The 23,029-nt window shown below is 49.4% G+C and overlaps 1 protein-coding gene across 1 annotated transcript in view; it reads left to right on the top strand.

The window, feature by feature from the left end:
- The first annotated feature begins 93 nt into the window (after positions 1-93).
- The window catches only part of klhl13 (kelch-like family member 13), a 26,483-nt gene continuing 3,547 nt past the window's right edge, over positions 94-23,029 (top strand). Inside the window, 9 exon segments of the mRNA XM_062485344.1 lie at positions 94-302; positions 2,208-2,292; positions 12,854-12,925; positions 14,144-14,285; positions 16,567-16,699; positions 17,724-17,920; positions 18,223-19,018; positions 22,534-22,608; positions 22,611-22,646. Of these exon segments, the coding sequence (XP_062341328.1) occupies positions 2,228-2,292; positions 12,854-12,925; positions 14,144-14,285; positions 16,567-16,699; positions 17,724-17,920; positions 18,223-19,018; positions 22,534-22,608; positions 22,611-22,646 (1,516 nt within the window). The 5' untranslated portion in view covers positions 94-302; positions 2,208-2,227.

The raw sequence follows: 23,029 nt of genomic DNA, 5'->3' as shown, positions 1-23,029 counted from the left end.
TTTCCCACTTCCATCTGGAACTGTTTCCAAACATTAACATTTTCCTAAGTTTCTGATTGAGGTGGTGGTGGTTAGCTTGCTAGTACACAAATCAGAGTGGCAGTGCGAGGTTCTACCTCTACATAGCCATAACCATTGCTTTGTGCGTGGTGAGTAGATTGCCATGTGAAGTCACCAGTAACCAGCCTGAATACTCCACCGTTCCAGCAAACGAGGTCTTGATAGGCTGGAGGATCGAGAGTTTTCAGTGGATTTGGAGTGTCGCGAAGAGAGGAAAACAAGGACGTATCCCGCAGTTGCAGGTACGAATTGCCCAGTTTGAAAGTTTTTTAAGTGGGATTTAACACAGTTCAAAACTAATTTAATTGTTTCATGTACTATTTAATAGGAAAGGCTACCTATCGCTTGCTGCCTCAAAAGATTAACGTTACGGTACAGCTTTTGGTGGTTGCTACTTCTGGTGGCTATAGCTAACGAATCAGACTAGAGCTAGCTAGTGCTAGCTACCTAGCAAGTGCTAAGTTGGTAACGTTAGGCTAGTTAGTTAGCTTGTCATGCCAAACCCGACTGCACTGTAGTTATTGTCAGAAACAATCCCGACAAGTCTGTCATACTATATATTAGTATGCCACCAGCCAACTAGTTGTGTGGCTTGCTAGCTAAGTTATTTTTTAACAGTGATATACTAACAGCGTTAGCCTGAAAGTTAGCTAGCTAGACTTATAAATCTGCCATCTACTTCTGTCACTGAGACGGGAGCGTCGCGTTAGCTTCATGTCATGATTACGCTAGGTGGCTAATTTAGGCTTGTTCGGGTGAATATATGTTGACAATTGTAGAATATAGCTTGTGGCCATGTTTAGGCCGCATTACTATTTGGTTTCTAATGATGTGATCATTCTGAAGACGTCAATAGAACATTGTTTTAAAACCCAACACCTTTTAACGCTCCGAAAACCATACGACATCTTTACCATGATAGAACAGCGCACGTTTTGTAAAGGTAGTGCTTCTCCAGCCTAACTTAGACTACTTGTTGGTTAACTAAAATCATCTTGGATGTCGAAGACGCGCTGGTCATGCTGGTGCTAACTTGATATTTTGTCTACCTGCAATTTCACTTTTTCCATGAAGTTGATGGCTAGTTGGTAAACGTTTTCGTGTTGACAATTTTAATGTAGTCTAGAGGCAAGAACCTGGTCTGCCTTCAGTAACATGACACCTGCAGCTACCTGACCTAAGTAGCTGTTCTGGATGTTTAGTTGCTCCTAAAGAAGCCGAACTCTAGAATTCTGGAAACCAAGTTGAGTGTTGTTCGAGGTGTAAATGTCATATTGTGTAGCAAAGGCAAAAGTATGTACCTGCAGCTCATTTATTGAATTGTATTGGTTATTTGCACTGTTCTAAACATGAGTAATCTCTGACTTTCACCCTGTTTGGCTGTCATCTGTCCAGTATAGAGACAGTCTTCACTAAACTGAACAATGGGCCCTTTGCCACACATTTCTTGTGGCGTTGTCAGCTGATGACTGAAAGTCGGTTTTGAATAAATCCATTGTTGTGCTTGTTTTATTACCACGAGGTCCTCAATGTGAAACTGAATAGTTCGCTTTTAAGTTTATTTTTGTTGAGCTAAAGTTGTAGATGCTTTTATGTTTAGTTCGGTTAACCCCACCATCACTTGTTACAATGTCCTTGAACAAGTAGCCTTTAGTGAGGACTGTATTGTCTCTGACATTTTCTATTGCCATTCGTTCTCCTCTATGCCCTGGTCTCAGAGTGTGCCGTCCCCTTTGTGAGGCTGTGGTCATCTGGACCATGAACTCAATCCACACATGGGCTGTGCTGCAATTATCACCCCATCTGATATCCTCTGTAATCAGGACCATGTCTAACAGTGGGGTGCAGGCAGGACAGATGGCAGACAACGCCCCAAAATATGAGTCTGAAATATTAATAGAAAGACCATATGCTCACAGTCCATGAATACATTTTACTTGGGACGGATGATAGTGGAGAAGTGGATGGTGTTGCTCAAACCAGGGCTATTTCAGTTGATCTTCTATACTATTTTTAAAAAAATCACTCAAACTGACTTGTATGAGCTCATGTTGTGTTTTGTAGAGAATGTGTGAACTGTAAATTGTTTTGTTCCCTGTGGACTTTTGAAGACGGTAGCCCTCTGCGTTGTGTTTCTGTGTTTTCAGAGGTGTGGTTTGGCGAGGGCATGGAGCACCCTGTGAACAGAGGGGAGACGATGTCCATGGGACTGCACGACAGGTACTGTGCAATGTATGTCCAACTTTATTTTTCTACTCCTACCATCACATTTAACATTAACATAACACACATATTATTACCTTTTAAAATGCATGTAACTGCAACCATATGCTGTTTCCAGGTCCCCTCTGAACTGAATGCTTTTGTACCAGGTGACTAATTCATTACCTCAAGTTGAGTGGGTTTCCTCCATAAGCCAGTTAACTTGCCATTGGCAGAAGTTCCAAGGAAGTTCTATGATTAGGGGGGGAAATTATGCAGGAGATTAATATGAATATATATATATAGTTAAAAATGTTGTATGATTGTCAGTTCTGTGTCCTCCCTGGCATTTGTGTGTCAGGCTTCGTTAATCCCCTGTCATTTATGCCTGTTCGCTTGTTGCTGCAGCTGTTCTGATGGATTTTGCCTGCTTTGAGGATGTCATGAAGATTTAAGAAAAGTTCTTGAAACAGAAATGCTTTTATGACAGAGAGTTACAGATTTAGCTGTGCTCTTGAACTATATGCATCGTTGCTTGTAGGCCTTACTTACAGTGTACTTGAGCACATGCACTAGTCTTTAAGGTTCGCTGAAGCCATTATGCTTCACTAGTCTTAACAATTGCCAATTGCTGCTTTGGCCCCTTTTGAAATCCATCTGAATTATTTGCATGGCAAGGATGTCTGGACAAGCCTTGTAGTCTATTTTTTCTATTTTCAAATCTTGGTTCCAGTCTTCAAATTAGTCAAGAAGTAGTTTGAGACCTCTAAACTTGCAGGCTGTTCAGCTGTCAAGCAGCAAGCTGCCTCGTTACAGGCACCAAGTAAGTGGTTGCTAGGCAATAGCTGTCTTTGTCCAGTGAGCATGTCTCTGTAGTGAGTGCGGTGCAGTGGAGCGTCCAGGAGAGGCTGCAAGCTGACTGAAGGCAAAGCGGATGATGATTTAATCAAGAGCCTAAATTGCCACTTGCCAGTAAACTTGGCATATAGCATGTACACAACATCGACCAACCCACACCAGTTTAGGTTGTGAAGAATTACTCTTTCCAACATTGTGTTTCAATGAATAAAGGGAATGATGCACTGTTGGGACAATATTGCTTTGTGATTTGTTTTGAGTGATGTTGGTCTGATAAAAGCGTGTCAATTTGCAGGAAGCAGGGTCTCGATTTGATATTCAGATAAAAATGTACAAAGTACATCTTTTTCTATAATATAACAAGGACAAAAATAGCTGTTTAAGTCTGTCATTTCCCTGTATTTCACAGTTGATGCCTAAAATTTAAAAAATGACCTCAGTTGGATGTGTTGTTCCAGACTAATTAGCAGATCAAATAAAATTGATTTGTATAGCCCTTTTTACACGCAAGCATGTCACAGAGGGCTTCACATATGCCCATAGAACTGCCCCTCAACCAACCTAAACCCTCAAGGAAGACAAGGAAAAACTCCCAAAAAACTCAACAGGAGAAAAAAATGGAAGAAACCTTGGGAGGAGCAATTCAGAGAGGGATCCCCTCCTCCAGAGACGGTTGGTGAGAGAGGAGCAGAACACAGGCTAAACATAGTCATACAGTGTCGATGGGTTTTTAAAACACCAAAATCCATTGTTCAACTTTATAGATGTAGGACAGGACCGGGAGACTCGCGACCAGGTCCAGCGTTGGCTGACCGACGACCAGGCAGGTGCTGACAACTCAAACCCCCCACACCACAAGGGATGTGTGTGGGGGGGACACAGAGAGAGGAGAGCAGGGATTAGAGAATGCCAGGAGCAGCTAACAGTTACAGTGATAATAGAATGAGATCCCCACCGGTCAAGTGTGGACTGGTGCAGAAATTTAACAGAGCAAAAAAGGGGACAGCAGCAGCATAAAGCAGACATAGCAGCTTTATGTCCGTGTCTTTCTATTCTCGGTCGCATGATTGTTTTTATGAACATAAAGTGTCGTAGCTCTATTCTATTGTCCTGATGACCATGTGACCTTTGAACTGAGGCTGTTGGGAGTAAGAGGTCCTGTCATCCTCCAGATGAGTTAAGCTCATCCTACTTAAGGACAGTCTCACGGGACCGATGGTGAAAGGTAACTTTCAACCAGCCAGTGAATGAGAGCTCAATAACCCTGTTTGTTGAGTGCAAAAACAAAACAACCTAAAGATTTTTCTCTGACGTTGTAACTAATTGTACCTTAACAACCAGCTCACAACAACCACTTCATGGAAGGAAGTACAGTAGTTATCCAGGAGCAGGGTCGAGAGCCTTGGATTAAACCATTAAGCAGTCATTACACCTAAGACCATCTACTAACTCTGGTCTTGGTTATCCAGATTGATTGTGAGTGAGGATGTCAGATCGTTTGTGACTGAGGTGGTGGCCTTCTGTTAGCCAAATAAACAGGCTAAAGCTTGCCGACGGGGTCGACGGCAGGCCACGGCTGCATTGGCATGGTTCTATCCTCTAGTGGTTCCTGGAGGTGAAGAGTCCATCAGCCCCCGCTGGAGCATTCAGCACCTAGTCCTCCTAATGCTGAAGGTCTGCTCCATGCGCTCATGTATTTACTGGCGGAGTGTGTCTAAACAAGCACTTATTCAGGATTAGATTAGATAGCACTTTTTCTTTTAATAGCAACTATACTTTATATTTTATTCAATCTCCCCGGCATTCCCCTGTGCCTTGCCCCCCTGGGTGTTGTCACTCATGCCCCAAAGTTTGAGCACCACTCTGCTAATGTTAAATATGTCATCGTTCGGTAAAGAAGCAAACCAAAACTCAAAGGCTAAATATACTCTGAAGGACACCACCCCTCTAGGTGTTCTTTCCCTCCATCTCCAGTCGTTTGATTTGAACTGCCATGCCCTGTGGTCGCTCTCATAAACATCTCCTACGTGTCAATTTAAAGCCCTGTCACTCTTGTGGTGACAGATGTACAGGATCTTAGACTCTGCCCGGCAGAAGAGGCAAGATCGTTTTTTATTTGAGTGGTGAAGGAGGGAGACGGCATAAGATTCCCCTCTCTGCAGTGACTGCACCCTCTATGTGCTGCTGACCGCTTGCTGGGAAAGCCACTCGGACAAGATTCGGACGACCAAGTTCCTCCTCCAACCAGTAGATGGAGGGTGTTTGTGTCACCCCGCAGTCAGGACGGCTGTCTCTCTAGTCCTGATGTCTCCAGGCGCATGCTTCAACGCACTGTTCATGGTCTGCGTAAATGTCAGACCAAGGCTCGGTTCACAGAAGCCAATTAAATGGATCCAACGGACAATCGTGTATGCATCCTCTTCTCAGCAATGTCTTCTGTCTCTTCTGCAGTGTAGGTTGAATCCGTTTCTTCAGTCATAGGGATCGTGTGTCGGACTCTGTACTTGGTATAATGGAGTGTGTGTGTTTTTGATTAGTTTACGAATCGACACTAGTAGTATAGTCTACGACGTTGATATAACAGTGCCTTTCTGTCCACAAAGGGAGTGCGTGTGATCTTGCCTGTGGCCTTGTCATTCTTGGCCATGCTGCATCCTTCAGGTTTATCACCAAGGAAGTACACCAGTATAAATATTCCTCAATATGTTCTACAGTCTGTTATCGAGACAGAAATATGTCTGCATAGGTGTTAATTGAAAGTTGGCAGTGTTGTGTTGACTGAGTTTCATAATTGGTTTCTCGTGTTTAGTTTTCTCTCGAAAGTTAGCGCCGCCGGTGTGTGTATTCATACAGAGAAGTAAAAATAGCGTATTCGTCAAAAGTATTGTACCAGTGTTCATTCTCTCTGATATAAATATCAGTTCTTTTGTGTTTTTGTTAATGGGCTCACATCTGCCTGTGCTCTCGCACCACTCATCTGACAAAGGGCTTTTTAATCCCCTCGTTCCCTTTTGTCTTTGTCCCTACCACCTTCATCCACTTCAATTCGGGCCCGGTAAAAAAAAAAAAAGACAATGTCGTCTTTTCGAGTCCAGTTCACAGAAGAAAGCAACCATGGGCCACTCGTGCACATCTGTGTCCTCAGAGGGGAAGGTGTGGGCTGGAAGATAATGACCGGAAGCCTGGGCTGAGGCTTTGTCTGCAGAGGCTCTGCTGTTGTGAGGCCAGCATCTTGAGTTGTGGAGTGTAATCCTACACGGTGAGGAGCTGGCAACATGCAGAGATGGCGGTTGGATGTTGTGGCCTGTCTGGTCGACAGACAGAGAGATGGCGGTTGGATGATGTGGCCTGTCTGGTCGACAGATAGAGAGATGGCGGTTGGATGTTGTGGCCTGTCTGGTCGACAGATAGAGAGATGGCGGTTGGATGTTGTGGCCTGTCTGGTCGACAGATAGAGAGATGGCGGTTGGATGTTGTGGCCTGTCTGGTCGACAGACAGAGAGATGGCGGTTGGATGTCGTGGCCTGTCTGGTCGACAGATAGAGAGATGGCGGTTGGATGTCGTGGCCTGTCTGGTCGACAGATAGAGAGATGGCGGTTGGATGTCGTGGCCTGTCTGGTCGACAGATAGAGAGATGGCGGTTGGATGTCGTGGCCTGTCTGGTCGACAGATAGAGAGATGGCGGTTGGATGTCGTGGCCTGTGGTCGACAGATAGAGAGATGGCGGTTGGATGTCGTGGCCTGTCTGGTCGACAGACAGAGAGATGGCGGTTGGATGTCGTGGCCTGTCTGGTCGACAGATAGAGAGATGGCGGTTGGATGTCGTGGCCTGTCTGGTCGACAGATAGAGATGGCGGTTGGATGTCGTGGCCTGTCTGGTCGACAGATAGAGAGATGGCGGTTGGATGTCGTGGCCTGTCTGGTCGACAGATAGAGAGATGGCGGTTGGATGTCGTGGCCTGTCTGGTCGACAGATAGAGAGATGGCGGTTGGATGTCGTGGCCTGTCTGGTCGACAGATAGAGAGATGGCGGTTGGATGTCGTGGCCTGTCTGGTCGACAGACAGAGAGATGGGGAAGGAGACGTGAGGAGGATGATGGCCAGGGTTCATTCTGCGTGTGTGAGATTCTATAAGTGTTCTTGTGCAAAGGCGGAGAAAGTACTTGTCAAAAGAACAAGGTGCACTGGAAGCCTGGCCTTAAACGTTCTTGACGTTGTCCTCAGCTGTTGTTGGACGAGAGGGAGCCTAATCGCAGAAACGAGCACAGCGCCCAGCTCTCTGCCTGAGTTGTTCTGCTCCCAGGACTCAGATGGAAATTGTTCTGTACACGAGGGTGGACGTTTGTGTTTTATCAGGATGAGCTGTTGTTTCCAGGCAGGGCTATGGCTGGCTGCACACCTGCAGTCTTCCAGCTCGATTCCAAACAGCTCCGTCGCTTACTGTGTATTAAGGGTCCAGTCAACCACTTTCGGAGGATCTTCCTAGAAGTGTTATTCTTACATCCCCACCATTATCTGTCAACAAACTCTGTGATCAGCACCTTACACCAAATACATGTGCGACATCTAACGTATTACACGAGGAAGTGTCATCGGAGCTATTAGTAGTGGTGTTAATTTGCCGGTTGAAAATTGCAAGTTATTTATCCAGTGTAAGCAAATGTTATTTTTGGGCAGTTCTCTCAATGGGGAAGGGGAAAGGGGGGGGAGCATATGCTACTGTGGTCTAAGCCCCCTGCTCAGTGCTTTGTATGTACATGTCCCTCCCTCCCTCTCTCTCTCTTACTCCTCCCTCTCCTCTGCCTCTCCCTATAACAAGCCGAGCACTGCAGTCGCCTGTCCTTTAACAAGGTGGCACTGTTGTTGAGTAGCTGGGCCGAGTCGTCAGAGGCCGCAGGACTGGAGGGCTCTCCAACAGCAGGTGACTGAGAGACGCGCACTGGGCCAGTAAGCACCGGGGGGACAGGATTCTCCCGCTGCCGCCGCTAGCGGTCTAAATCCTAGTCGTTAGCCTGGGCTGCATCCTCCACTCCACGGCTGTTGTCCGCCTCGCTCGCTCGCTCTCTCTCCTCCCTCCCCCCTCGATGCGTGTGGGCAGAGTGGGATGGAAGCCCTTGCTGGAAGCCTGTTCGTGGAAATGCTCTTTGCTGTTGATATCGCTGTAGCGCCGCGCTGGTGACAACAACATGCCGTTAAAATGGAAAAGTGGTTCCCCGGTCAGCTGGAAATTCCCAGTGCCAGTGCTTAAGACCTCCAGGTCCTCCCCACTCTCGCCTGCCTACATGTGAGTACGGAGAATTCAGAAATTCACAGCATGCTACGGTGGTGCTGGGGGGTTTTGACCGTTTTTTCTTTGGGGGTGGAGAGGTGTGTGTGGGGGGGGGGTTCATTACAATGATTTTTTTTTGAGTACATGGAGTCTCCCTTCGTTTCATTGATTGCAGCCTAATTGGGCAGACTATGACGGGAGCATTGTTGTGTGTCGAGAGCGCTTGATTTAATAACCTCCTTTGTGCGCGCTGCGCGCCGACCAGCCAGCTAGCGGAACAGTGTCTTCCAGAGCAGTGTGCCTCATTATCTCCGGCCCATTTCAGTGTTGGGTTAGCCAGGACCCATGTCGATTGGCCTTCCACCCTGCCTGAGGCTGTGTTCCGCTACAAGGACTCCTGGCCAGGGCAGTTTGGGAGGAGCCGGCCTGCCTCTGCTACCCTCCCTGCCTGCCTGCCTTTGTCAGTGCTCCTGACGTGCCCTGGTTTAGGAGCTATTGTCGTCTGCTGCTGTGGAGGGGGGAAGGGCAGAATGCTGAGGGGGCATTCGGGGCTCAGTCCTGCCTCTCAGTCTCCCCCCGTTGTGCGAGGGAGATGTCTCTGTCCTGCATCCCCTTCTTGGATGCCTGCTGAGGGGTTTGATGTTGGAGGTCTCTCCCTGCACAGTAACAGGTCTGGGATAGAGGAGTGGCAGCAGGCTAGTGTTGAATGAAAAACAGGACATTTCTATGTGATTTTCCTTTTCCTTAGTGACAGTTTACCGTTTAAGTCTTTAGACTTGGCATTAGAAATATGGGTTGCTTGTTCTCTCAGTGCCAACGGATATTCAGATGGATTGGATCCAAACTGAATCGACTCCCAATCTTCCGTGTAACCTTTGCCGTGATTAATGATCTTGACCCCTCTCTGCCTCTTGTAAGGTTGGGTTAAGCTGGAGCAGCAATCTCTCACATGAGATTTAGCTTCACGGTCTGTGTTGATATTGTGTCAGCTAAACATCATCACATGGTCTGTAATGCAGTGTGTCATATAGTTTTCACAGTATGACCGAACCCAATTTCTCTTCATTCTGACCCATCTTTTTAGCTCTTTTTCACCCCATTAAAAAAAACAACTAACCTCTAACTGAGCCCTGCCCTGCCCTGTCCAGGAAGAACAGTTTCTATTTAGACTTTACGTTGTGTGGTGTGTTTTTTGAGAGGCTGATGTGAGAGCTCTGATTATAGGTTTCTCTGTGGTCTCTCTCGGAGGAAGGGAAAGGAACTGTGTTTCCATGGTGCCCTCTGAGCGAAGCCTCTACCCTTGTTGTGGGTTTGGTCTGGTCCAACTTTGAGATGTAAGCATATGGAGTGTGTGTGTGTGTGCCCTGACATCTAAACAGGGATGTAGGGATAGTGGGGTATTTTAGGATGAGCTGGTGTGTGTAAACGTGTGATGGTATCTTTGCTGAAAATTATCATGGTGTGTGTGTGTGTGTGTGTGTATTTGCCTACAGTGATCCCACACAGGTTTAAATATAGCTTAGCTGCCCATGGTGCAGATTTCATGCTTGGGAGGAATGGCAAAGGTGCCTTGTCCCAAAGACCTACAGAATGACTTCAGGTTCGCGTGGAGGTCTTTGTTTATCCTTGAACCCCCCCACCCAGCCCCTTACCGTTAAATACACCCTTGTTTCAAGGACACGGAGAAGCCATCCACCAGCAGATATTCACTGTTGTCTTATATTGAAACAAGTGATCTGGTTTCCGTTCTGGTGTGGGGAAGTTTGGATGTCAGCGATGAAGGTCACAGGATGGTTGGCTTCCATCCCTGTCCATCTTTCTCTTCTCTCGACGGCTCTCGTTCTGCTGCTTCCAGACCAGACGCCAGGGTCCAGTTTGACTCGAGTGTTGACCATCCTGATCTGACTACCAGGAAGGTGGCGTTGCCAGCCTGTCGGCCAGTGCAGCAGTGAGGGAACACGGGATGGTACCGTGTGTTTGTCTGGTTTGTTGGCCCTGATAGGGCAGGGCCAGTAAGTCACGAGGCTGCCAGGTTCATAGAGCAGCTCTGCCGCACCCCGACACAACCACAGATTCTATCTCCTGTCGTTTGTGGGCAGTTCAAGGTTTTCTACCTAGGACTCATGAGCATTGTTCTCTGCCCCTGCCAGGCCAGGCCAGGCCAGGCCATTTTAGTTATGCAACCAGAACACTGCATCCTCTAAAATCCAATGTGATTACGCAATACTTCATTTGAAAACGCAGTAATGACGCCGAGATAGATTTTCCGGCGTCCACTCTAGGTAATGTTTCCTGGCGGGTAGGCCCGTACTTCGCCTTTCACGTAATGCTGATAATGAACCTTTTGGTGCAGAGATAATGAAGATCTGGCTTCCCTCAACAGGGCCGATATCAGGCCTGCTTGGATGCAGGTGTGTGTGTGTGTGTCGTGGTCGTGTTCTCGGGAACAGTGTTGCTCTTTCCCGAGCAGCCGTGTGAAAACGCTGAAACCATGGAGACGTTCTTCCGTTTGTGCCTCCTGCTCACACGCGTCATGCGGGCCGAGGTTTCAGCTCTGTTCAATTCCTCTTCAAATGAGAAATATGTGGATGATACCTGCAGGAGAAGCCTACACACTGCGGGACGTCTTATGATGTCTCGTCTCACAGTAAGCGCATTTTGGTGCATGATGCGGTGACTCATGTTGCGTGACAGGAAAACCTTTTGGACGCCTCTTCCTCCTCAGTGCATCACAGAAGAAGACAGCTCATCTCAACAGGCTAATCAAACATGTCCAAAATAACTGGAGGTGGTAGCATTCTGCTCTTGGTGTTTGTGAATGGCCCAAGGCTGTTGTCGGGCTGTTTCGTAATGTCACCTGCTGTCTTCCAAAGAGTTTTCTACCTTGCTGGTAATAATGATGGGTCACTTTCAGTTTGAAAGCCTGTATTTTGCAAAAGAAGCAGCGCGATAGGGGGGCATATTTCTAGATGTTCTGTGTGCATAAACAGCTATCAAACATTCATTCTGACTTTTTTTGGCAACATATATATTTTCAAAGGAATGCACCTCTCTGTTTGATCGTGCTTCTCTCTCAAAGCTTAATTAAGACACGGGCGCACAGTACGACCCAGTTGAAAGGGATGTTGGGTATTCAAAGATGAGGAGGTACGAGGGTCAGTCCCACCGTGATTTTCCTTCTCAGGGAGACGAAATCTGGCACAGCATGAAATCACATCCCAGCTGCTCCTGCTACCTGCAGCACGGCTGCACCTCATTAGCATCTCAAATTAGGCGGGGGGAAGGGGGGGGGGATCTGTCGTGGTAATTCAGTGTTTGGGGGATTGGGATGGAAACCTTTGCGATGTCCAGGATTCACAGAGGAGGGTGGTTACACAATGTGAGCTAGAGGGCTCACTGGGTGAATTGAATGTTCTCTAATGTATTGCAGCAGTCGGTTCTATTCTTCAGGGACTTGGGAATCAGCCACAGGAGAAAGTGGATTGGTGGTGTTTGGGGTCAATGTAGCCTAACTGATAGCAGGTTTGTAGCTGGCACCACATTTTGGACACTGCCTAGTGCAGTGGTTCTCAACCCTGGTCCTCAAGTACCCCCTGTCCTGCATGTTTTAGATGTTTCCCTGCTCCAACCTGATTCAAATGAGCGGTTCGTTATCTAGTTCTGCGGAAGCCTGCTAACGACCATTCATTTGAATCAGGTGTGTTGGAACAGGGAAATATCTCAAACATGCAGGACAGGGGGTACTTGAGGACCAGGGTTGAGAACCACTGGAGTGTGGTCTTATTGGAGGTGTTTGTCGTGGTGGTGATGTTCTATTTGTTTGTTCACCTTTTTTTTCTTCTCATTCCCTGCCCCTTCCCCTTTCCATGCTTTTACATCTGTAAGAAGCATTAAAAAGCACAAAGGAGCGTGAAGACATTGTGTGTTAACGTCTCTTTGATTAAAGTTGCTGCTGTTCTTAAGATGCAAGTTTTCATTATAGTGATCATCCAATTTACAAAAGCAATTAAGACTCATCGCACGCCTACCCCTATCCAATTTGACCGATTTAATTAAGTGTTCCCTGGTGTTTCTCAGAAGTGGTTCACACTATTTATTTCTCGTTTCTCTCAAGCAGCCGGTTCTTGCCACGTTGCAGCTTCTTGCTAATAATACAAATGTCCTCCCCGACTTCTCTCCACTGATGCAGAGTAGTCAGACTCGTGTACCAATTGTTAGACTGTGTCATTCATAACTGTCTGTCTCTCTGTCTGTCTGCCTGCCTGTCTATCTGCTCGTCCGCAAGCACGCGGCTGTCCCCGTGTGTCCGGCGCGAGTGTGCGTGTTTACGCCGAAAGAACGTACCGTTCACCTCGGAGACGTCGGAAGGCCCTCCTGTGTGTCGTCTGTCTTTCTGCTGTCTGTGAGGCGTTTCTGTCTCTGGGATTCTTCTAGCTTCTCTCTCTCTGTTTCGTTCCCGGCAGCCACCAACACTCCTTTGTGGTTTGGACGACCCACTCTCTCCTCGCTGCCTCCCCGGCTTACCACCTGACGGGGTAAATGAACCAGTAGCTTCGCCGCCTGTGCTGTCTGTTACTGTGACTGTGCCCACTCCTGTAGCCATGAATACTCCTCAGCATCTGCTAGCGTGGACCCTGGTGTCCCGCTAGCGGCCATCCACCATCACTCCCCCTCCCCCTCCCATTCCCGCCTCCCCACTCCATGTATGAATTGCCTCCTGACTCGCTCGTCTGCATCAGTACACTTGCTAAGCCTCACCTCCCCAGGCCTGGAGGCTGGGTATGGGGCCTTGCACGGTGTGGTGGTGTCTCCGTAGCCTCTTAGTTAGGCTGTCGTGTCGGCTAGTTTGTTTACCTGTGGTGGTAGTTTTAGTAGCTTTGGCACTGTTGTGACTGTGTGTGTGTGACGGGTGCTTTGAGGAGACGGATGCCAGGTCTTGATCACCTTGAATGGTCGTGGCGTCTAGCTCTAGGCCGGTGACATGTGAGGGGAATCATAATTCGAATGCGATTCCTGATCCTCCTCCCCAGTGTTATTGCAGCCTTGGTTCTCTTTTGAAGTCAAACGTTTTCAATTCTCGTTTTAATGCAAAGTGATCTGATGAGAAGCGCGGGAGACAAAATCTCTTCAGCTCTCACAAACAACTGGCCTTTAAAAAAAATGTATTCTAGAAATGCTCGTCTGCAGTTTGTCTCCCGCGCGGCGTGAATGGAATGATTGCGTCGTCCGTGTTGTTTTTGTTGCTTTTCATCGTTGGGGCATGAAAGTCAAGGCGGAACGCAAGAGCTCCAGCGATGGTCTGCGTCCTGTTCCTCTCCATTATGATAATGAACGGGGAAGCGCTGTCTCGTTAGCTGAAGACTGATACCCAGGCACAGCTGGGAGCTGGGCCTGGGCCACGCCCCGCAGAGGAAACTCCACCTCTTCCAGTATCTCCACATCATTTGACGTGGGTGGGGAGGGGGGGGGTGTGTGTGTGTGTGTGTGTGTAGCAGTTGGAAGATGCTGGGGAATTCATGTACTGTGCTGTGGAATAGAACCGTACAAATAGACCTTCCCTTGTTGTGTTATTGCTGTGTTACTTCTCTTTTGTGACATTTGAGCTTTTCCTAGTTTTGGCATTCCACAGTCAGTTGGTAATGTTTCTTTACTTTGACACTAATTATGAGCTTATCTGCCTGTCTCTCTGCGCCTCTCTCCCTCTCCCCTGTCTCTCTTCCTGTCTCCTCTCCTCTCCCTCTGTCCTTTCGCAGATCCCTCGTGGAGGACGACGATCCTCACATGAAAGTGTCGCTAGGGTGTGGTGACATGGGCGTCTCTGCCCACCTGCAGGCCTCCAAGACCGGAAACACCCGCTTCTTCACAAGCAACACCCACAGCTCAGTGGTCCTGCAGGTAAGGGGCCCACTCCCTCCCTCACTAGTCCCTACCTGCTCGTCAGACTCCAACCACGTGAAGCCTAGCGATTCTGCTGCACGGCAGACCTCCAACCACGTGAAGCCTAGCGATTCTGCTGCACGGCAGACCTCCAACCACGTGAAGCCTAGCGATTCTGCTGCACGGCAGACCTTTCCCAGCCTAGAGTGCCAGGCCACGGGTCGCTGTGTTGCCATGCCACCCTCTGAAGATCCGGCTCCGCTCCCTGCCCTGTGCCCGGCATCTGTCCCCGCTGAAAGTTGTCGTGGCGTGGCAGGCCTGGCAGAGCTGCCTCCCCTGGCAGAGGGTGGCACAAACGCCTCAGGGCCCGTCGGCGCGCGATCCCTCCCCAGTCATGCAACGGCACGGTCTCTTCTGATGGTGATGGGTTTCGGTTTGACAGGATGTTTGAGTGGTGCTCCGTGATGCCACCTTCCTCCTCCCCTCTCTTTTCACGGTTAAACCGTTCTCCTGGCCCCTGCGTTTGAAGGCTGTTCAGAGCAGCCGCGTGGGTGTGCCAGCACGTGAGACCGCACATATACCCACACAGCCCGCCTCGTCCGCACAAAGGCATTGATTGACAGCGTCGAAGATTGTCAGGCCGCTGCTAGTTGCGTCTAATTGCGGCGGGCTATTATCACGGCCTGTCTCTTAGAGGCCACTGAGTCATTTATTGATGGATTGTAGCTTCTTTTTTTTTGTCTCTAACAGAAAAGAAAATGTACAGATGTAATTTCCTGTGACGTCAGTCGAACTGTGTTTTCAGCCATTACGTGCGGGTGTCAAACCCTATCACGCTTGTAATAGCCGCGGCTGTTTTAAGGGTTGTCGCGGTAACAGTCTGAGTAGAAGCCACCGCTGCAGACTAGGGTTCACAGTTCATGGAGAGATCCTACCCCGCACAGCCAGGCCCACGCCTGCCAAGATACTCTGTACCCCGCATGAGACCTAAACATCATTAGGATGTGTGGAACACATGCCGGCTACCCAGGGCTGCCTGCTAAGGGACTGCTGATGAAGCAGTCAGCGTTGTCGGAGCATGGCGCCGGATGCTGATGGGCTGCACGGTGTCTTCATAGACGTTTCAGCGCACATTTTGATCAGCACTTTTTCCTCAGCATAGAAAGGTTAGGAAAAGGGCATAGCGCTGGAGAGGGGATGTTTGGAATCTTTGTACCGTGCTGTGGCATTAATCTTGATACTTCGGTTGTGTAAATAAAACTGTTGCTATTCTGATCGCATTCTCTTTCCAGATAAGTTATTTTGTCCAGTACCTCAATGTTTTTTTAGAGAGGAAAACAGTTTTTTTTTTTTTGTCTGTTATGCCAGTTAGTCTGTTGTTACTTAAACCCAGTCTTACTGACTGTGCTGGACTGGGGCCCAGGTTCCAGGGGCCCAGGTTCCAGGGGCCCAGGTTCCAGGGGCCCAGGTTCCAGGGGCCCAGGTTCCAGGGGCCCAGGTTCCAGGGGCCCAGGTTCCAGGGGCCCAGGTTCCAGGGGCCCAGGTTCCAGGGGCCCAGGTTCCAGGGGCTGTAATGGCAAAATTCTAGCGGCACTGTGTAGATTTGAATAGTCAAGAGATGGCGGTTACAATAAATATATTTTGCTTATACAGATCATGATTTAACAAAGTACTTTGTGATCAGTCATAACGAAGGAGGTGCTAGCCACAGGTCGTTCGCCAGAGTGATGCAGAACAATCACAAATGCTACCTTATATACACGTTAGATCAAATGGCATTCTATAAGGTCAATCCATCAATGTAATCAAGTCTATGATTGGCTTACTCAATTCAGTGACAGTTTGAAACAATACATCTCTGTACCATTTGTCCCACAATCCTTTGTGCGGGCCACTTCAAACAAGTTTTTGATTAACCCCACTCAATGCAACAGGAAGGGTCAGAGCAGCAGATCACAATAACAATACAGTTGAATCCACATTGTCTCTAGACCAACTGTCTCTTCCTCCCAGGTGACAAGAACCCTCTCAGGTCACCCAGACTTCCCGTCTCTTAGACTTCACGTCTCCTAGTTATAAAACTGCAAATGGCATCTCTACCAAATGGGTTGAATCGACTGTCACTGTATTAAGCTTCTTCAGACTTCCCTTAAAACACATTCCTCATATAAAACACACATATTATAACTGTATTCCAAAATGTCCATGACAGGGCCCAGGTTACAGTTGTAGTCTCTTCCCTGCTCCACCTTGCTGCAGTCTCTAACCTGCCAACCCTGTCCTCCTCTCTTCCTCCAAGGGATTTGACCAGCTGAGGATAGAGGGATTACTATGTGACGTCACCCTGGTGGCGGGGGACGGTGACGAGGCCTTCCCTGTCCACCGCGCCATGATGGCGTCCTCCAGCGACTACTTCAAAGCCATGTTCACAGGTAAGCCCTGCGTCAGCCACCTGCTAGCGCCGCCACATGCTAATGCCAGCCACCTGCTAGCGCCGCCACATGCTAATGCCAGCCACCTGCTAGCGCAGCCACATGCTAACGCCAGCCACATGCTAGCGCCGCCACGGCGCGGGAGCGGGGGAGGAGCCGCGGCGGCCTCGTTAGCGCTGATGAACAGCTACGGTGGGATTAGCTCTCCGGAGCACCACAGCTGCTAACCGTGTGGGGCTTTCAGTGGTGGCAGAAATCGCAGAGCTCTGTAGGCTGTGTATGTATTTCTGTGTGTGTGTGTGTTTGAACTAGCAATAGAAAAATCAAAGGGGTACTACTTGATTGTGTCTGTCTGGTGTCGGCGGCGTGGTTGAGAAAAACATATTATGAGGTTGTCGATCTCCCTCGAAAAGATTTGTGTTGCATGGATTCTCTTTGATTTCAAATCCTTTGTTGTGTATTTTTACCACCATGTCTCTTTTTCTTGCCTTCCTATTCTAGTTCTGTAATCGTGGTATTTCAACCAGTATTATACACCTGATGCCATAATCTATCAAGACAAATCCCACCGAAGAGTGTTTTTGTGTGCTATTCCGTAAAAGGGGCAAATGAGACATTCTCACTAACTCAAGGAGGTTAAACTGCTCTTAGATGAGAACGTATACAAGAGGTTTAAAAGTATTTTCGTGTTGAAGTGGCCGTGTTAAGAGGGGGAAGTGAGACTGTATTTAAGACGCTAATAAGTAGAGTAGGCTTGTGCTGAGTAAATGCTTTTCCCTGAGACCCCCAGTCCTCAAGTACTATCCTGTAGTCTCCAGGCACTGCTCAAGACATTTCCTTTACATGTAGACATAATGGTGGATGGAAGACTGCGTTTCACAAGCTTACGGTTCCTCCATTTAGACTCGATTGTCAAAGGTGCAGTGAAATCAAACAAATTAGACTCTTAAATGGCCTTTTCAAGCAAAGCAAATTGAGTGGAGCCAACGCCAATCTTCCGTCTTTTGTTGTTGTTGTCCGTCAGGTGGAATGAAAGAACAGGATTTAATGTGCATCAAGCTGCACGGCGTGAACCGAATAGGTTTGAAGAAGATCATCGACTTCATCTACACGGCCAAGCTTTCCCTCAACATGGAGAACCTGCAGGACACTCTGGAGGCAGCCAGCTTCCTGCAGATCCTCCCCGTGCTCGACTTCTGCAAGGTCTTCCTCATATCCGGGGTAAGGAGCCTGTTCTAGCCAGCTCAGCTCCCCCCGTAACCAGGCGAGGGGGGGATTAGAACCTACAGCTTAACATGCATCTGACGGCTGCTTCTGTCCATGTTGGCTTTCAGCGATGGTCTGCTCCGTTTCGACTAGCTTCTCAATGTGTGTGTTTGTCTGTGAGGGTTTGTCCATGTGCATATGTTTGTTTGTGTGTGTGTGTGTGTGCCTGACATTTGAAAGTGTGTGTTTGTTTCTTAGGTAGCGTAGAACGGACGGACAGTAGGAGAATCTCACGGTCTCCTTTTCCCCCCTTGCAGGTGTCTCTGGATAACTGCGTGGAGGTGGGGCGCATCGCCAACACGTACAACCTCACCGAGGTGGACAAATACGTCAACAACTTCATCCTCAAGAACTTCCCCTCGCTGCTGGGCACGGGGGAGTTCGTCAAGCTGCCCTTCGAGCGGCTGGCCTTCGTCCTGTCCAGCAACAGCCTGAAGCACTGCAGCGAGCTGGACCTGTTCAAGGCGGCGTGCCGCTGGCTGCGCTACGAGGACGGCCGCATGGACCACGCCCCCAAGCTCATGAAGAACATCCGCTTCCCCCTCATGAACCCGCAGGAGCTCATCAACCACGTGCAGACGGTGGACTTCATGCGCACGGACAACACCTGCGTCAACCTCCTGCTGGAGGCCAGCAACTACCAGATGATGCCCTACATGCAGCCCGTCATGCAGTCGGAGCGCACGGCCATCCGCTCGGACAGCGCCCACCTGGTCACGCTGGGCGGCGTGCTGCGCCAGCAGCTTGTGGTCAGCAAGGAGCTGCGGCTGTTCGACGAGAAGGCGCACGAGTGGAAGGCGCTGGCGCCGATGGACGCGCCGCGCTACCAGCACGGCATCGCCGTCATCGGGAACTTCCTGTACGTGGTGGGCGGCCAGAGCAACTACGACACCAAAGGCAAGACGGCAGTGGACACGGTGTTCCGGTACGACCCGCGCTACAACAAGTGGATGCAGGTGGCGTGCCTCAACGAGAAGCGCACCTTCTTCCACCTCAGCGCGCTCAAGGGGCACCTGTACGCCGTGGGAGGGCGCAACGCGGCCGGGGAGCTAGGTGAGCTGGGGTTTCCCTGTTTTCTAGTTTGCACGCTTCTAGAAGTCTCTAACTCATCTGGAAGGGATAAGATGGGTAAGCTAAGGAATCCATGAGTAGTCAACATCTAACACACAAGTTCCACTGATTCTGTAACTTTTTACATATGTATCGACACCCAAGTTTCGCGACGCGCTGATGTAGCACAGCCAGCCATGAGATGAGAAGTGATGGAGCATACGGAAGCCGTAAAGGGATCATGTGACAGGCGGCAGCAGCGGGTCGCTCTGGAGTCTAGACTCAAATGTTCACAGCCTAACAGGACGTTGGTTTGACGTCAGTGCCCAGCCCAGCCCATCAGCAGCCAGACTGCACCCCACTGGGTCGGCACCTAAATGCATAATGCGATAGACTAATGCGTTCTGCGGAGAAGGGAGACTGGCGTTGGTCACGGTTTTGAATGAAAGGGAGAAATCAGGACAGGAGTAACACAGCGGCTCTAAAACATTTTTGTAGTAGTTAAGGCGGCAGGCGTGTGTTGCTTGGGCGGCCGCCTTAGCTGCAAAGTGCTGCGGGGGAACCCTGCTGTAATTGCAAGGCGCAGGGGCCAGCTGTTCCACTAACCCAGGTCGTCTGGCCACGGGCCTTAATTAGTCTAGTGGGACAAGCATCACTCCTCGAGGTCCAGCCTGTCCACTGCTCCACTCTGCTGTTGGGTAGTTTGGTCTTTGTAGCTGGATTGTTTGGTTGCGGCGTGCGTAGCTGCCATGTTGAATAAAACCAAACAAAGTCACCTTGTGTGAGGCGGAGTATTGCTGCCTCTCTCCTCCTTCATCCCCTGAAGGGTCACTGTCACTCATCCCTGTCTAAACTTGACAATTCGTCTGTAATGCATCAGTTTCTTTCATACATAAGTCTGTTTGATGTAACCCTGTGAAGGTGCGACAAGGGGAGAATGGTTTGGGACTTTGATATGCCACCGAAGGTCTGTCAGTTTGCTGTAAAAGATTTAAAGAAGATAAAAGGCTTGGCACAGTCGGGGTAGTTTGAGCACAGGAACTGTCCGTGCCCATGTCCGTGCGTGCAAGGTGCAGTGACATGTTGTAACTGGAGTTATAAACCATCAGGCGTTATATTTTCAGGAATTCTCCCCTCTACCCCCCCCCTCTCTCTTTAAACATCCATCCTGTTAACCTCTCAGGCTATACTCCTCCATAACTGTCAGTCTAAACTCCTGTCACCATAACTCACTGCAGTGGCACAGCCGAAGAACAAACATGGAGGAACAATGACGGCGACGCTGTCTCTGTTTGGATCATTTATTTATACGACCCTGTTGTAAATATAGCTGTGTGCCTTTGCGTGGTTTTTGAACATTTGCCATTTGTCATTTGCATTTATACCTTAAAGCATATAGTTCCCCAGGGAGATATAGACATGCATTGGGTATAACTGTGTGGCTGTTACTTAATTCAAATGGGGGGAAAAAAATATATAAAATATATATATATATATATATATAATTTTTTTCATGCTTTCTCACAAATGGTTTATTATGCAGGAAGGAGATGGAATAGGCTACACAGACACATTACACAAAAGTGTAATTGCTTGGATTTTAATGGCTTTCTCTTGCCACCAGTTTTCCTTTTTTTTTTTCTTTTTAGAAAATGTCTGAAAGGATTCTTCCATTCTGGCTGCAATTAACTGAGCACTGTCTGTGACCAAACATCCTGTCAAAAACAGTGGAGGAAGTGAACTCTCCACAGAGGGGGCTGAGGGCTGTGGGCCTGTCCTCAGTCTGGGGCTGTGGCCCTGTCCTCAGTCTGGGGCTGTGGCCCTGTCCTCAGTCTGGGGCTGTGGCCCTGGCCTCTACCTGGGGCGGTGGCCCTGGCCTCTACCTGGGGCGGTGGCCCTGGCCTCTACCTGGGGCGGTGGCCCTGGCCTCTACCTGGGGCGGTGGCCCTGGCCTCTACCTGGGGCGGTGGCCCTGGCCTCTACCTGGGGCTGTGGCCCTGGCCTCTACCTGGGGCGGTGGCCCTGGCCTCTACCTGGGGCGGTGACCCTGGCCTCTACCTGGGCGTCCCTGAGGCAGTGGCACAGGGGAGGATACCAGGGTGCCTCAGGACTAGAAAAGATACCCGTCAGGTTGATGCTCACACCATGCCAACAATCCCAAGGTCGGCAAAGCAGAGTTGTCCAGGTGTTTAGGCCCATAGCTTACATTAGTCAAATGTTTAGTTCAGGTAAGTAGGTTAAGTGTCGTCAGAGAAGGATAAGACGCCTGGGAGTTGTTGTTTGGTGACTATGGTAACCGTTCGGTGAAGAGCTCCACCTGTGTAGATCTAAGTTGTTTTGATCCAGGGCCTCATGTCGAGTTGTTTGCTACTGGCAGAAAATCACTGAGACACACACACACACACTTGTGCTCTCTCACACACACACACACTCGTGCTCTCACACACACACATACCGTGACACTCCCGTTTAGAACTGGGTCGACGGATCGATGCAGTCATGCGGCGCGGCGCCGCCACGTGACAGAGACAAAGGAGGATCTGCGGTTTGAGCCGATCACCTGGACAGGTGGCGCGGGCTTCCTCATCCGCCGGCCGCCTGCATGTCACGGCCGGGATGAGCAGATTATCATCCAGCTCTGAATATTCCTCTTAACTGCTGAGTGTCACAGAGTCAGGCCTCCCACAACTCTACATGGATGTGTTGTCTGAATGACAGGAGCTTGACTCCCCGGCCCACACACTGGAGAGCGAGATCGTTGTCGGGTCAGTTGAGTTTAAACCCAGGGGTGTGTTTGTTTTTTTTAGATACCGGTGCCAAATCGCTACTTTTAACCCTTGTGTTATCTTCGGGTCATTCTGACCCATCAGTCATTGTGACCCACCGTCGTATTGCGACAGATTTACCGCATACAAAGACAAAGTGAAGCATTTTCTTTTAACTGTTGGGCTGTCTCAGACCCCCCACATTGCAAAGGTTAAAAGAAAATTATTTTAATTTGTTTTTGTATTGGGTAAAATTGGGTAAACACAACGATGGTTCGTTATGAACCTTTGGGTCATGTGACCCGAAGGCAGCACGAGGGTTAAAACGGTTCCGGTGCATAAACGGGGCCTGAACCAAAGACATTTTAAAAAAAGATGCACAAAACGACGGTGGATGACAGTAAAGGCTTTTTCTTGAACAAGCTGTGTTATTATGTAACGAGGTAATTGATGCCCCCCTCCATCCCTCCCTGAAATGCTCCGTCTCTTGTCGAGCCACTGCAGTGTGTGCTGGGGAGGTAGAAGGCTGTGGCGAGGGGGGGGGGGGGGGGGTAATGGAGGGGTGGGGCTCTGGGGGGGTGGGGGCTCTGGGGGGGTGGGGGGGCTAAGTCCCTGAGACCTTCCAACGCCTCATTTGCTGCTGTTTGTTCTTCTTAGTTCTCACTTGACCTACTTTCCTCTAATGCTGTGTATCCCCCCCCTTCTCTCTTCCCCCCCCCCCCAACACCCACCCCCCTTCCGTTCTCCCCCCAGCCACTGTGGAGTGCTACAACCCCAGGACAAACGAGTGGACGTACGTGGCCAAGATGAACGAGCCACATTACGGCCACGCGGGACGGTCTACGGAGGCTACATGTATATTTCAGGTACGGCTCCACGGTCCTTCCCAGCAGTGTGGTGGCCGTGCTCGTGGACGCAGGGCCCAGCCATCTTGGCTGAGTGTGTGTTGAGGAGGGTCACACACAATCTGCTCTCGAGCTCGCAGGCTTCTACAGGGGCCCACGCGAAGCCCTCCCCAAATCCCAAGGTCAGGCAGCGGCTCTGCCTGTGCCTTCTCCTGCACCCCCACATCATGGTGTTGCCTGGGGGACGGGGGACAGGGGGGACTTGTGAATCTCTCCTTGTCAGAGACTTGGGTGCAGCTAATCCTCTGTTGCTCTGTAGGAGTCAGCACCGTGCTTGTTCACTTCATAGGATTGAAAACAAAATCCTGCCTTATGGAGATGAGCCCTAGTTTCTCAACGTGTGA

The sequence above is a fragment of the Osmerus eperlanus genome, chromosome 19 (genome assembly GCF_963692335.1).
Source record: "Osmerus eperlanus chromosome 19, fOsmEpe2.1, whole genome shotgun sequence".
NCBI classification, from domain to species: Eukaryota; Metazoa; Chordata; class Actinopteri; order Osmeriformes; family Osmeridae; genus Osmerus; species Osmerus eperlanus.
The sequence above is the reverse complement of the archived record's forward strand: the minus strand, read 5'-3'. Positions and strand labels throughout refer to the sequence as shown.